Source organism: Hakea prostrata, chromosome 3 (genome assembly GCF_041222555.1).
Source record: "Hakea prostrata isolate BN-2017 chromosome 3, UWA_Hpros_2, whole genome shotgun sequence".
NCBI classification, from domain to species: domain Eukaryota; kingdom Viridiplantae; phylum Streptophyta; class Magnoliopsida; order Proteales; family Proteaceae; genus Hakea; species Hakea prostrata.
Window position 1 is genome coordinate 8158454 of NC_142602.1, and position 15882 is coordinate 8174335.

At 36.7% G+C, this 15882-nt stretch overlaps 1 protein-coding gene across 4 annotated transcripts in view; it reads left to right on the plus strand.

Annotated features, from left to right (window-relative positions):
- Nucleotides 1–5456: 5456 nt before the first annotated feature.
- The window catches only part of LOC149020579 (uncharacterized), a 30007-nt gene continuing 19581 nt past the window's right edge, over nucleotides 5457–15882 (plus strand). Inside the window, exons 1-11 of one of the 4 annotated variants that reach the window (XM_089148755.1) lie at nucleotides 5457–5917; nucleotides 9502–9543; nucleotides 10728–11080; nucleotides 11205–11325; nucleotides 11418–11480; nucleotides 11586–11645; nucleotides 11742–11846; nucleotides 12770–12880; nucleotides 14884–14925; nucleotides 15135–15236; nucleotides 15314–15468. In XM_089148755.1, the coding sequence (XP_089004881.1) occupies nucleotides 5717–5917; nucleotides 9502–9543; nucleotides 10728–11080; nucleotides 11205–11325; nucleotides 11418–11480; nucleotides 11586–11645; nucleotides 11742–11846; nucleotides 12770–12880; nucleotides 14884–14925; nucleotides 15135–15236; nucleotides 15314–15468 (1355 nt within the window). In that variant the 5' untranslated portion in view covers nucleotides 5457–5716. Of the gene's footprint in view, nucleotides 5918–9501; nucleotides 9544–10727; nucleotides 11081–11204; nucleotides 11326–11402; nucleotides 11481–11585; nucleotides 11646–11741; nucleotides 11847–12769; nucleotides 12881–14883; nucleotides 14926–15134; nucleotides 15237–15313; nucleotides 15469–15882 lie in introns of all 4 variants that reach the window. The other 3 variants (XM_089148754.1, XM_089148756.1, XM_089148758.1) reach the window with 3 other exon arrangements.

Here is a 15882-nt window from a genome sequence, read left to right on the forward strand (position 1 = left end):
AATCATAGAAGCTTAAGGAAGTACGAGGCTTCTTTTTTTTCAGCGGGCCCGCCTGAGTTGATGGATTAAGTACGAATAATCGTGTATTATTAGATTTTATTTGCTGACTCGGAATATTTAGGTTCGTTAAGTGAGACTTGTCTGACTGATGGAAAAGATTATCCGCTGTTACTCCGGAACACAACGCGGATAAATCTATGTCCAATCATGTGATAGGTGAAGAGCATTTTCTTTTTTTTTTTTGGTACGAATGAAGAGTATTTTCTGACGCAGTTCAAATGAGTCCGTTTACTACAGCTATATAAATTAGTGGGGTCAATTTTACCAACAAACCAAGGTTCGAAATGTCGGCCAAAACTTGCGTGTCAGTGGCCGACGACACCACCAATATGACGATATTTTGCCTATATTTTGGTGACTTTTGGCGGTGAAACTATTGCTAGAAATCATGTTACTTCACCTAAAACAAGAGAGAGAGAGATCGGCGGTGGAACTCCATAAAATATCTAGAAATTTTATGTTAACCCACTGCTTCACCTAAAATGAGAGAGACTAGCAGTGGAAGTGTGGAACTCCATAGATCGCCGGCCGAAAATAGCCCGCTGATTCACCTTAAATGAGAGAGAGAGAAATAGAGGCAGTGGAAGTGTGGAACACTGTAACTCCGTAACTTCCCGGCCGAAAATCTGCAGCTAGCCCACCTCTTCACCTGAAACTAGAGAGAGACCCGAAAAGACTTAGACAAATATTGCTAGCAAAATGCCAGAGAGAGAGAGAGAGAGGGATACTGAAGAAAAATGTTGTAGGCCCGAGAAGACCAACAACGGTGAGGACTGTGAGGTTTTCCCATCGTCGAAGTCAGAGAAGGTGAAGAGTTGGCAGTGAAAGTTTCAATTTTTGCGGATATTTTGCGGCAACTTTTCAGCGATTTTTCAACCATTTTTTGTTGTTGTCGTTTCGATGTTTGGTTTCGTGTCGCCCTTCAGCAATGTGCCTACTTTTGGCCGAAATGTCACGATATTTCGGCGACATAATGTACCGTGCAACAGACCAACGGTGCACTTGTTTTGCTTTCAGTCTTATATTAAATTTTACTATAAATACAACCTTAACTAAATTACCTTAACATTGAGTCTGGTTGAGCTTGGCCGGTTGGCCCAAGGGTAAATTCATTAGGTCGAATTTAGTAATTTGTAAACCAATTTTGCTTTGCAGGTTGAAAAAATCGAGCTCATATTGGACTTGGTGGGGTCACTAGGTTTTTTATGATACCTCTACTCTTTCCATAGTTTAGGTTGTTGTAATATTATCATATTTACCCAACTTTTATCAATTTACCTGAATACTCAAGGGAGTGATTCACAGTCATAAAATTCGGTTTTAAATTCATGGTCAACCAATCTAAAGGGGTACGCGTCGCTTGAACAGCAACCTATAACGGTTGTCTGGGGAGACCCATGTCCAAGTATAGACAAAATCTGATCCAGCATTCTATTGACAACAATAGATTTCTCTTAAATTTATCTACAAATAAAAAGTTATAATAGAATGGATGTGGTATCACTATAGAACAATAATAAATATAGGGTTTGTATCTCTTCTAGTTTGATCATATAAGAGATCCATCCACAAGGAACCACTAACGATGAATAGTCAAAATAATGTAACTATAAGGAGAAATAATATATTAATCTTATAAAAAACTCAATTGGCGAACAGAAGGCTCTCCGCACGATTTTCGCAATATTTTTCCTATTTACCACAAACTATATAACATAATCTATTAGCTTAAGAGTAAAATAACACGTTTTAGGTCAAATAAATCATTAAATAGGGATCCCAAACACCAAAAACCCAAAATTGTAAATTTTCAATCATGGGCGTAAGTATGGGTCGCCCAGGTAGGGTTGCCTCCAGAGTCTCATACCCCAATCGACCATAACCCCTGGAATTGTTACAAGAGTATTTTCGAGTGTGGTTCTTCACTTGGCTCTGCTCCAACATTTAATCAACACTTAGGGGATGTCTTACTTGATCTTTGAGACATTCTAAACATGTCGCCAATGAACTCTTGATCCACCTTCAACATCTGTTGTCATTGTTTGAGTGAGATATTCTTACAAACTTCAACAACTCCCAGTTTCATCATCTTCATCATCCACTTCAATTGATTCAGGTTCTAATCAAATGGTCTCTATCTATATGGCCCATATCTGTCTTATACCTGTGCTCTAGGTTATCGGGCTTATAATTTGGATTATTGGGCTAAAATCATGGGGGGTTTCACAAATGTCTTCTCACCTCTTGTAAGTATAGTTGCTAGTGAGTCCCAAAAGTCTAACCATGAATAGCCACTTTTATGTACTATTTTGTTGTAATTTTTGGCTTTTTGCAACATAGTAATCAATCTACTTTCCTTTGCATACTCAAAAGAAGGGGGATAGTTTGATTGGAGTCTAGGTCCTCCCCCGGTTACGACTTAATAGTGTGCTCCCCTGACACCGTTGAACTACACAATAAGGGGTGGGGTCCACATGAGACACACTTGTTCGTTTTTTTATATTCACAAGTGGGAACCATTAGTATGTGTGGTACAAAAGCATAAAGGGAGCTACCCAAGGGGTTTTGCTTCAGTATTGCGTAATTAACGCGCATGACCATCCTACAACCGTTGGATGATCACCGTGTGTTTGGGTTTAAATCCTGAGAGACCACTCATTGCATATCTTTTCACTTAAGTAGTTTTAGGCGATGAGCGATTGGGATCGATCATCTGACAACTACATGACCATCATGCACATTACTTATGCAATACTAAAGCAATACCCCTACCCAAGGGCAAATGACACCTAATATAGTCCTATCTCAATTGATGAAATACCAACACTAATCTTCTTTGTACGTGGTTTTATTAACCTCAATGTTAAATCCTGGCTTTGACCAAAGTTAACGGACAAAACTTGATTAATGTGTCTCAAGTCAGTTGAGACTACGGACGCCATCATCTTTACTCGCATAGTTTCCTTTTGCTTGCTCTTATGGTCATATTTTTTTATTGAAAACTATATTTTTCATACTGTAAATCTGATTACAAAATATTTTGACAACAAAACTACATATCGACACGATTTTTTGTTTTTAATCATGGTTCGAAATGGCACCATCACGATTTTTTTCATCTGCCACAGTTAACTACTTATTATTACTGGCCTCTTTTGTCCGGTTCACGCCATGTCAATGTAAAACGGGGAAGGAAAGGCCTCAATTCATGGTGGGTCTACAACATAATTGAGGTTTAGTGGAGCATTATGACTTGAAAATGTGGCTAACCCAATTAATTTATATCCTAATCGATGAAAACTCGTTTATATGAATGAACGTAGATGATCATTGCACAAGGCTTTCAGAGGGCCTTTCAATGGTCTATGGGGTTTCAATTGTTTTTTTTTTCAATGCTCTTTGGGTTTTCAATTGTTTGGTTTGCGTTGAAGCAAGACATGCAATAATTACATTTTTATTTTTCTTTATTAATGTTTTCATTCTTGGATGGGAAGGGAAAATGATTACCTATGTTCAAGATATCAGTTGTGAAATAAAGCATCAATGAACAATTAGGGTCTGTTCGACAATCCATGGAAAAACAATTTATGGTTTTTTTTTTTTTAACTAAAAAAATTGGCATTAACCATCCGACAAAACTATCATGTTTCAAATGATTTTTGCAACATGAGTTAAAAATTACGAAAATTGATAGGTCAATAAACAATTTTAATGCAATATCAGTTTATTGTCATATTTGTTCCTCGAATGAAAAATTGGCATGGGCCAAAAGTATATGCATATAGGGCTATTCACAGGGCCTGGCATTTGAATATAATAAATCTATTAAAGCACTGCTGGTAGTATTTTTGCGTCTACAAATAAGTTTTATCAAACGTCCAAATAAAACTTTCAATTTAAAAACTCGACAACACTTGGTGGATTGAGCCCTAGTTTTTTATATGTATTTTATTAAAATTATTAATAAGTTAATAATGAGCCCAGTGTGTTTTTAGTCTTTAAATCGACAAATTTGATAATAGCATTATAACTAGTACGAAAATGAATGAGTCAAAATAATGGAGTGAGAGATTCCAAATGAGTGTCAACGATCATAAAAACGAGGGTATCAACTATTACTTCTGCACTCTGATGATACCTTGGGCATCTTTAATCTAGGCTATCAACTTGTTCCAATCCCTTCATTGGGCGTATATTTTGAACGATGTTCATAGATTTATGCATATAATATATCACAACGACTTAAATATGTTTTATGAGAGTTCAACCTCATGATGAACACCCAACAAAGATGATGGATTTTGTGTATGATTATTTGGCTCATTTCAATTCCCTATATCATGAGTTTATACTGAGTAGTCTGACAATATATTTATTTATTTCTCTACAATGAAAAAAATAAAGAAAAAGGAATGATGGATTTTGTGTATGATTCTTTGGCTCATTTCAATTCCCTATATCATGAGTTTATACTGAGTAGTCTAACTATATTTATTTATTTTTCTACAATGAAAAAAATAAAGAAAAAGGAACAATAGTCCAAAGTAAAAGGTTTTGTATACGATCATGTATGGTACATAGTTTTTTTCCCCTCACAACTGCTAGAGATGCCAATAAAAAAACTATATATATATATATATATAATATTATTTTTCTCAAGAAAAATGATGTATTGAGGGAAAAAAGAAAAAAATAGTGCATGTGATTTTTTGTTTGGTCAACTGTTGGCTAAAATATGTATAACTAGTTTTCCCGCATTAATGGTTTATTTACCAAAAAAAATTATATTTTTTGTTATAATAGCAAATATGATATGTGTATCTCTACCAAAAAAAAAAAGACATCGGCATGCATCAAAGATTATAAATCTTTTTAGGTGGATGATTCAACAACATTGTTCATTAATTTTGGCTGCGCTGTTTGGCATAATGATAAGCCTTTATTATAATCATAAACAATCAAAGAAGCTTATAAATTCATATGGTTGTCTTATATTCTCAAGAAAACCCCATAAAGTGGTTGGATTAGACCTAAATAGAATGAAATACTTAACCCTAATTTAGAGCCTCTTAAGTAAAGCTCAAAATCTACTCAATCTTAAGGCAAGTTAGGGCAAACTGGCACTTTGAGTGCTATCAAAGCAAGTTGTCTGCTCAATAGTGAAGAGGTCATGGGACCAATTTAATAAAAAAGACTAAAAAAAACAATGAAAAAACAAAAATCGGCAATCGAAGATTTTGCCGAGTTGCCACTGTTTAAAGGGTTACTAATTTAGGTCAGAAAGCATGATCACGTAAATATGCCGTTGGAGTAATTTCCAAAAAAATAAATATGCCGTTGGAGTAATTTCCCTTGTTTTTTTTGGTAGTAAAAGGAAGTAATTTTATATTGGAAGAAAATTGACAAAAACCTTATTTCTCCAGACACTCCGGGCAGAGAACTTGCAAGCTGGTTACTCTTCAAAACCCTCCCTGACTAGGATTTTTACATTACTGGTTGATTTAATTGCTTTCGATTGTCGGAAGTCATACCGATCTGCAAATCATATTAAGCTTGTTCAAATGTGTTTTCGATCCTTAGTCTTATCTCTTTTTGATGCTAGTCGATTCGATGGAACTGGTTTCTTGATTGGGAACTCGGGGTCATTTTTCCAGCCATGGTAGACTGCGGAGGAAATCTCAAGAACGGATTAGCTTACAATCAAGATACTCGATCTCAGTATAACCCTCAGATGGAGACCGGAATTGCAAATTTAGCCGGCAGGTTTTCAGGTTTGGGTGTCAATGATTCTTCCAACGATGGTTTATTTCAGGTCATGAAGGCGGTTGAAGCCGCTGAGAGAGCCATCAAGCTACAGGTTAGCAATTTTAAAGATTGAGGCGACATGGTCATGTGCTATTCTTCTCTGGTCTTTCTCCCCCCCCCCCCTTTTTCGTTCCTAAAATGTGGATATCTTTCATTAAAGTTCAATAGCAGCCGTGGTGATTCTTATTTCTAAAATTAATCATCATCGGGAAGTAAACCTGAAATGAACTCATCTTGCACGCTCGGTTTTCTAGGAATTACCTTTCCAAACACCCATTTTCATTTCGAAAAGCTAAAATTCGGTGAATTATCTGGAGTTGGAATGCTTATGCTTGCTCGCAGACTTGGCTGTGCAGGACGATCATCTCTACCCCCTCTCATCTTCTCCTTGTTCTCTTCTCTTTTCTTCTTCTTCTTCTTCAGCTCTTTACCTACAGTTTCTGACCAGTGGCTGCACCTCAATAGAGGCCCTGGTCTATTATATGGTATCAGAACCATTCTATTGAGGTCGTGGCCATCTGAGTTCCATCATTTGGTGTTTTTCTTGTGTAAATCGTGTGTGGCTGCAGCAGCCTTAAGCAGCAATTGTGATTGTGATGTTCAAACAAATTAAAATTTTAAGGAGACAATTAAGTTTTCTATGTTTGCATCTATTTGCACAGTTAGTAATTAGTGTTGTAAACTTCCGTTAGTAGTTAGTGTTGTAAATTTCCGTAGTGGCTGATCCTTCGAAAGTTCTGTCCAAGGAGGGTATACCCATCCCAATTACAATATCAAGTTGAAGAGATGCCACAAGCTGAGAGTTGGTGATCACTACTCTCCAGCTTGAGGTGGGGGTTATCACGATAGCAAAGTAGAAACTTGGGGAACAAAGTCATGGTGACCTGGAATCCTAGAAACCAAATCGTGGAGTATTGGAGTGCAAGCTATTTCAAAATAGAAAGTGTTGGCTTGAAGAAAAAATGGTTACAGAATTGGAAGTTTGAGTGCTTTACAAAATTAGAAAGTTACTAATTTCCTAATAGATTTGGTTTGACATTATCTTTCCTTTTTGGGGATTGTTTTTAGAGTCCTAGAAAGTCAATGTTTATTTTTTGTACTCTCAGTTAGCACTGTACTATTTAGATATAAATATAGTATTAGAGGGTAGAGACATAGATTACTGCAAATCGTCTCTACCCCTTTTCATCTCCTCATTCTCTTCTCTTTTCTTCTTCTTCTTCAGCTCTTTACCTTCAGTTTCTGCCTTGTGGCTGCACCTCAATAGAGGTTCTGGTTTGTTGTACCCCCGATATTGAAATAAAAAATAACAAAATTACTCATCAAAACTTAAGAAAACAAAGTATTAAATTCATTTAAGATTTACCATTTCTAGTAAGTAAAAATTTCCCCCAAAGTACTAAGATTCTAGAAAACATAATGATGTATCTATATAACTTTTCAAATACTATCTAAATTTTTATCTTAATTATCTCCCTGTCTTGCTATTGATCATACTTCTTAAGGTTACCAAATCGTGGAGTATGAAGAAGAAGAAGAAGAAGAAGAAGAAGAAAAGAGAAGAGAACAAGGAGAAGATGAAAGGGGGGTAGAGATGATCCGCAGTAACCTACATCTCTGCCCTCTAATGTTTTATTTATGTCTAAAAAGTATAGTGCTAACTGAGAGCACATTCTAAAAATAAGCATACTTTCTAGGACTCTAAAAACAGTCCCCAAAAAGGAAAGATAATATCAAATTAAATCTACTAGGAAATTAGTAACTTTCTAATTTTTCAGAGCACCCAAAACTTTCCAATTCTAGAACAAACTTTTCTTCTAGCCAACACTTTCTATTTTGAGACAGCTTGCACTCTAAGACTCCACAATTTGGTTTATAGGATTTCAAATCACCATGAGTTGCTCCCCAAGTTTCTTCTTCGCTATCGCATCACCCCCCCAAGCTGGAGAGTATTGATCACAACTCCTAGCTTGCAGCTTCTTTTCAACTTGATTCTCGTAATTTGGAAGGGTATACCTTCCTTGGACAGAACTTTCAAAGGATCAATCATTACGGAAGCTTACAACTCTAATTACTGACAACACGAACAACTACGAACATAGAAGACTTAATTGTCTTCATAAAATTTAATTAGTGTGAACATCACAATCATAGTTGCAGCTTAAGGCTTCTGCGGCCACACACGATTTACAAAGGAAAAATACCAAACGATGGTACTCAAATGGCCCCGACCTCAATAGAATGGCTCTGATACTATATAACAAACCAGAACATCTATTGAGGTGCAGCCGCAAGTTAGAGACTGAAGGTAAAGAGCTGAAGAAGAAGAAAAGAGAAGAGAACGAGGAGAAGATGAAAATGGGTAGAGACGATCTGCGGTAACCTACGTCTCTACCCTTTAATGCTTTATTTATATCTAAAAAGTATAGTGCTAACTGAGAGTACATTCGAAAAATAAACACTAACTGTCTAGGACTCTAAAAACAATCTCTAAAAAGGAAAGATAATATCATACTAAATTTACTAGGAAATTAGTAACTTTCTAATTTTGTAGAGCACCCAAAACTTTCCAATTCTATAACAACTATTTTTTTTTTCTTTCAAGTCAACACTTTCTATTTTGAGACAGCTTGCACTCCATGACCCCACGATTTGGTTTCTAGGATCCCAAGTCACCATGACTTGCTCCTCAAGTTTCTACTTCGCTATCGCAACAATCCCCCTCAAGTTAGAGAGTATTGATCACCAAATCCCAGCTTGCGGCATCTTTTCGACTTGATACTTGTAATTTGGAAGGGTATACCTTCCTTGGACAGAACTTTCGAAGGATCAGCCATTACGGAAGCTTACAACTCTAATTACTGATGGTACGAACAGCTACAAACATAGAAGACTCATAGAAGACTTAATTTTCTTCTTGAAAAAAATTCATGTGAACATCACAATCACAGTTGCAGCTTAAGGCTGCTGCAGCCACACCGATTTACACAAGAAAAACACCAAACGATGGAACTTAGATGGCTGCGACATGGCTCTGATACCATATAACAAATCAGAACCTCTATTGAGGTGCAGCCGCAGGTCAGAAACTGAAGGTAAAGAGCTGAAGAAGAAGAAAAGAGAAGAGAACGGGGAGAAGATGAAAGGGGGTAGAGACGATCTGCAGTAACCTACATCTCTACCCTTTAATGCTTTATTTATATGTAAAAAGTATAGTGCTAACTGATATATATTCCAAAAATAAACATTGATTTTTTGAGACTCTAAAAACAATCCCCAAAAAGGAAAGATAATATCAAACTAAATCTACTAGGAAAGTAGTAACTTTCTAATTTTGTAGAGCACCCAAAACTTTCCAATTTTGTAACAACTTTTTCTTCAAACGAGCACTTTCTATTTTGAGACAGCTTGCACTCTAAGACTCCAGATTTGGTTTCTAGGATTCCAAGTCACCATGACTTGCTCCCCAAGTTTCTACTTGGCTATTGCAACAGATGGCTTATGTAATGATTAGATTCCCTACCACTAATGATGTTTTGTTAATCATTGATTATCTTTTCATGGCTTTGTCTTTCATCTTTTGTTTGGTTGCTTCAGATGGGTGACTAACCACAAACTTGTTTTGTTTATTTATAGGCAGAAGAAAATAATCGGCTGAGGAGTGAACTAGAAAGATATGTAAGTGCTTTTGTTTCTATCTTTTCTCGTAGAGATAAAATATAGATATCCTATTTGCTTGAAGGTGTATCCCAACCCAATTTGTTCACTTCCTCCTTGAATGAAAACTGTGAAACAATCACATTTTCATTATAATACTTTTTTGTTATTAATTAATGTTTTTCTGGACATTTTGACCTGGAAACAGCATTTTCAGAATTAGGGTAGTGCTGTGCTGCATTTATCAAAACCTTTCAGACCTTGCTAAATGCAGGACCTTGTGCACTGGGTACAACCTTTTCTCCCCCCCCCCCTTAATTTGTAAATTACCATCTGCAACACTTATTCTCACCATATTAGGCCATTTATGATCTTTCTTAGTCTTCCAGGATAAGGATCTTTTTACTGGTTTCATGCACTTTCTCCACTGGAGGTTTACCTGGCTCTGCCATTCTGCATGCTCTTGAAATAATGGCTGGTTCTGAAACTTCAACCTAAGAAAGTATTGCTCATCACTGCTTTTAGTCTGCATTGTTAAAATCCGTCTTCTCTTCAGAAATATATTTATTGTCAACTATAAGGAAGGTTCCTATTCCTATGTCGTATGGAGAAAAGGGACCTCCATACATTCAAATACCCTGTCTGTGTTCGACCACTTCTATTTCCGTGATAGAAGACTCTTACAGGCTGACGGCCAAGTTACATGCTGATGAAAACACGTCATTGAGGTTATGTTGCTGAGAAAAAGATTAGACAGGAGGTTTTGTTTGGTGTTTCTCCTTTGATTTTATGATTGTTAAGTCTTCAGGTGATGATGTTGTCTTTCCAAGGTAGACCATCTTAGTTCTCTGGTTAACTCATGGAGATACATTGGTGGGAAGAAGAAATGTTTAGTTTACATCAAATGCCATGACATCCTAAAAACTTCCCGAGTACTCTCCTTAAGCCACAGTTTGGTGAGCTTAATAGAGGAAGAGCCCACCTATGGATAGCTAATGCTAGATCAGAACCCAAACATCATAATATATGTAGCTTGAAATGAGCTTCTACCTTGAAGTTATAGTTTTGCCCCCTTAAATTTTGTCTTTTCTTTTCCCGGGGACACTTTTGGGATCTTTAGTTCACAGGTTGAACTATCATTTTCTTTTGTTATTTGAATAAATCAGTATTTAATAAATTAATAACACAAGACTGTCCTTTGGCAGAAATCAGATGATTCTACTTTGCTAAGATCTCACCCAGATGGTTTAAGCGGGCATGCCCAGGGACCCTACAAACCACATCAATCTGCTTCATCCGCAGGAAGCCAAGAAGATAGGGTCAGATGGATGGATAATACCACATCCCTAGATCCTCTTGGTACACTGGTTGTCCACCAAAATACAGCACCAAAAGATAATGATCCTGCCATGCAGACTCTTCCAGAAAGCCAACACATCTGTGATGGCAACAAGGTAAATGGAAATTCAAAGGGGCTTTCTGGTACACAGGGAGCTGGAGATAGTGCTGGCTTTTCCCAGTTGTCATCTCCGTCTTCCAGATCATACTCTCCCACCAGGTACTTCCAATCATATAAATAAAAGCATTTCATGAATAATTTTGTTCCTATGTCATATATTTTTTCACAGATGACCCATCAAAAAGAAGAGCAGAAGTTCATAAAGTTTCTTTTTTCCTCTAAGGAGAAATCAATTGTCTTTTAGGTACCAAAGGGAAGGGGATTATGGTCCAAAGCTCAATTTATCTGGACAAGGGTTGATGCCAGTGTCTGAAGTCAATAACTCTGGCAGCCTTTGGAAGCAGGTATGAAGAATTTCTGCTGATTTGGCTGCATATTTTCGCTTAATTATTTGATTGGGGGAACACTATATCTGTTGCAGGATCTTGTTCTTAAGGTTCGGGAGCATGAAGAAGAGATTTTGCAGTTGCGGAAACGTCTTGCTGAGTACTCTGCTAAGGTACCGGTTAGATGTCTGGTTTGTTACTGTTGCTTAGATTTTTATATTTTGAATCCCATGCTTAATTCCATATTAACTAACTGTGCTGGTTTGTGTTGTTGATAGGAAGAGCAAATTCGCAATGAGAAATACGTCCTGGAGAAACGCATTGCATATATGCGTTTGGTACGCATGTTTGAACCTTCCTTTTCCTTCTTAATATATGGGCTAACTTTTGAACTGATTTTGTCTTTTATTTTGTGACCTCATGTTTGTTTGCAGGCATTTGATCAGCAGCAGCAAGATCTGGTTGATGCTGCATCAAAAGCTCTTTCATATAGACAAGATATAATTGAGGAAAACATACGTCTTACATATGCATTACAGGTACTTATTTAAAATTTCTATTTGTTGGGATATGCTGGTAGTTTCTCTGTGCTTTGAATGTATAACAGAAGTATGCATTAATCTTTTTTTCTTTTTGGGGGGTAAGAGTCTGATTCTTATTGTTCCCCTGATGGATAGAAGTGAATTTTTTGTTTCAAACAAGGGGTCAAGTCGGGTAATGTTGGGAAGAAACAAGAAAGTAACCAGGTTATTTGAGCCATCCAAGGAACTCTGAATTTTCTTCTTTTATCTCTTCACCAACTGAATACGCAAGCTTGTTCTTGCATTAAAGTTTCTTCTATAAGAATTGGTAGTTTGTTTGTAAATGTATACCTGACTTTCTGCTCTGCAATCACCTTGTCATCTTTATAGACTGGGAGATCCACTTCTGTGCAGTATATATATTTAAAATTTTTTTTTGTGTGTTGAATTTGATTTCCAGTATGTAAAAGTTTCATTTATTGAAAGCTGTGGAATGCTATCCTAACTAGGGGACGTTTGAGTATACTACTGTTATTAGAAGTGAAAGAAGAGATAAATTTGAGAGTGGAGCAAACTCCTAAAATTGAAATTTGCAATGCATTCCATCTGTTTTTTTTCCTTTGAGGTAGAGGGTTTGAATATAAGAAATTAATAACCAGTTTCTTATTAACCATGTGTTCTATCTTCTAGCAAGGTGATTTCTTTTGAATTACTAACTAGGAAAAAGAAGTTGAGGATTTTTGGAAGTCCAGTTGCACATTAGTTTGAGTGAGATTAATTTTTTTTTCTGCTGATTCTTACGCCTCTAGTATTCTGGGAGTATGATTCTCATAAAATTGTGCAGATTTGAGCCTGAAATGGGTTTAGGACTAAATCTTACATGCTTCTTCCAGCTTGATGAAACTATAATACGATTTGAGATTCACTTTTGTCTCTATCAGGCTGCACAACAAGAACGTACTGTGTTTGTCTCGACTTTGCTTCCCCTCCTGACTGAATATTCTTTACAGCCACCGGTGCCTGATGCCCAATCCATAGTTAGCAATCTCAAGGTCTGCAAATCAATAACGATGTCTTACTTTGTTTATTATTGTCATAATTTCATGTCAATCCTAATTACCCCCTGATCTGGCATGTTTGTACTTAAGTGGTTTTTTTGAATATGCTTTAAAGTTGATCATTTGATATCAACCTTATGATGCTAATTTGCTTTAAGTTGCGTGATGTTGTTTTCATTCATGTCTATTCTTAAAAATGTCATGAGTATCTACTCCAAAATTGGTCTGATTATTCACATGGTAGGACATTGCGTGGTTGCATCATTTTGTTGCCAAATCTGAGCAATCTTCACAGATTTCAATGACTCTGGGTTAGAATATAACTGTTGGTGCATCAAATTGTAGATGCAGCGAAGTTTTAAACCACATATTTTGGCTTAAGGGTAACCGTACATGTTATGACTCACCATTGGTATAGCTCAGGGTTGTCTTGAATGATTTGATGTATATGAGCCATGATAACTGAATGGCTTACCATAGTTTTTGCTTATATGTATTATGTAGACATGGTCCATTAGCTATCTATTTTGGCCCTGCTATGACCTATGCAGTCCAACCATTTTTCTTAATATTGGTCTTCCAATTAATTCTCAAACCCTTAATTTTTCATAAGCCCACACTTGGCTGAAAGTTGACCCTGCAACAGATAGTGACATAGGCTACATAGCCTACATTGAAACTTTTTTGTTTGCTACCTGACTGCCGTGTAGTGTAGCTTGGCAAAAATAACCCATGGTTCTTGCTGTTTCTTAATGTATGCATCTGCTTATGATCTTTCTTTCTTTTTTTGTGTTTATTCATTTGCAAACCCATGCAATATAGTTTTCATATTGAATGAGATAACTTAGACTGACTGAAGTCTTTTGGACTTTGTTTAAATGAAGATTTATTTTCTTTAACCACATTTCTAATTGAATTAGGGCCGAAATTTTTTGGACTAAGAGATCTGGTGGCTCACTTATTCTGTTTTAGCTTTATATAGATGGCCTAGTGGCAATCACTGAAATTTGGGTACTATGTAGAGGGTATACTGCTTACCATGTAGGTGCATGCCAATACATGAGAGGGTATATGATCGAGTTGGACTTCAAAACTTGACATGACTGATCCAGACCATTCCTTGGAAATTCAAGGTTCAAATTTCTGATCCATTATTAGTAGATTCATGTTTCTAAGTGGACTGGGGTGTCAGTCTCAGCACCAGGTTCTATCTCTAACTGGAGACTTGAATGTGAATCTATTTCAGTTGATTTATTTCTTGAAAAGTAGCTCTTGTACAGTTGTACCTGTAAATTTATTTGCGACATCACGCACCCCCTTTTCCCCGAAACCCCTAAACCCCAGTCCTCTTCTTTTCCATTCCCCAACCCCTACCCCGTCGCACCTCTCAATTCCCCCTCTCTTTCTTTCTTGCAGCACTTCATCTTGCAGACTTGAACTGAGAAGAAGTTCTAGGCAACTTTGACTTCCATTCAACTTGTAAATTCCACTTCTCAGCTGTGTAGGAAGACCTGTCAGGTCTTTCACATGCAGTGGGATTGGCTGCCCACTTTTCCTGAGCATGATCTACTAGTGTTGCTACAATTTGGTGGTCCTTGACTTGTTCCAGAAAATCCTGAAATTCCTCAGAGTCTGAATATGTTGAACTGTTGAATAGAAAGCCAGAGTTGCATGCATCCATTGGTACACTGGATAAAGTCCAAATATGCCCTGAAAACTATAATGGAAACAATTACTACTTAATGAAATGAGCCACTCAAAATGACATAATAGAGTAAATCTAATATCCCTACCTCCTACCATAATTTAAGCCCATGATAGTGGTCTATTACAGAAGAAAACCCATTGGAATCAAGGCATACACATATTGACCCTACCAGAGGCTGATGTCCATTGAAAATTGCTTACATATGTGATCTTTGTGAATCAATGTGTCTAATTTTTCTGTGGTATGTCATTTGTATGATTTCTTACATGAATAAGCTTTCCTGTTGCAGGTTCTGTTCAGACATTTGCAGGAAAAGCTCCTTGCTACTGAGGTATATTACATACTTGGGGGATCATATACTGCAATGCTGAAACTGTTCAGGGTTGTGCTTAACTGTAATGGGGTGTTGAAGGCTCCTCTCTCTCTCTCTCTGTGTGATGAGTTGAGATATCTTCCTGTATTAGATATTAGCTATGATGGAAACAGTTGGACTAATTTCATGGATTTTATTTATTTTTCCTTCTTTTACTCATGTGGCAGACTAAATTAAAGGAGTCTCACTATCAGTTAGCCCCATGGCAATCTGATGCATTTCCTCCACCATCACCAGCTCATTTCCTTGGTGCAGCACTGACTACTTCAGTATGATCATATGTCCTTGTATGGTTTATCTATCTGTTACACTATGAGTAGCTTAAATTCTTATGGTCCTGTTTCAGAACCAAAATGGGCTTGAACTTGTACCGCAGCCAGCATATCCTCATGCGCAGGCACCATTATCTCCTCCTAACGTCCAGATGACGACAGGCTGGGAACCGTTGGGGCACCATATTAATCCTACTGGTTTGGGAATGTCTTCCCCATTGGCAGACAGGTAAATGAAGTGTAAAGATCGATGACTAATTTACTTTGTTATTGAATCTACTTGTTCCACCATTTTGTGCGTGAATTTGTTCTTGTATTGCCTCATATCATACTATGATACTACTATTATAAAAGCATGAACTCAAGGAACATGAATACATTTTCATTTCCTTGAATACCCTTGTCTATGTATGAGAATAATTATTACTAATGGATAACAAGAATTGAAATGTAATAATTACTATAAATTGATCATATTAAATGTTATACTTACTATAAATTGATCATATTACCTAAAGTATCCTTAAATTGTTAAAATAATTCCATAAAAGATTATGTGATTGGTTTGTGGCAAATCTTTCATTGGACCAAGTTGTCCTATTTATCATCTACAAAACTACCTATATGTGTACTACAATTTTAT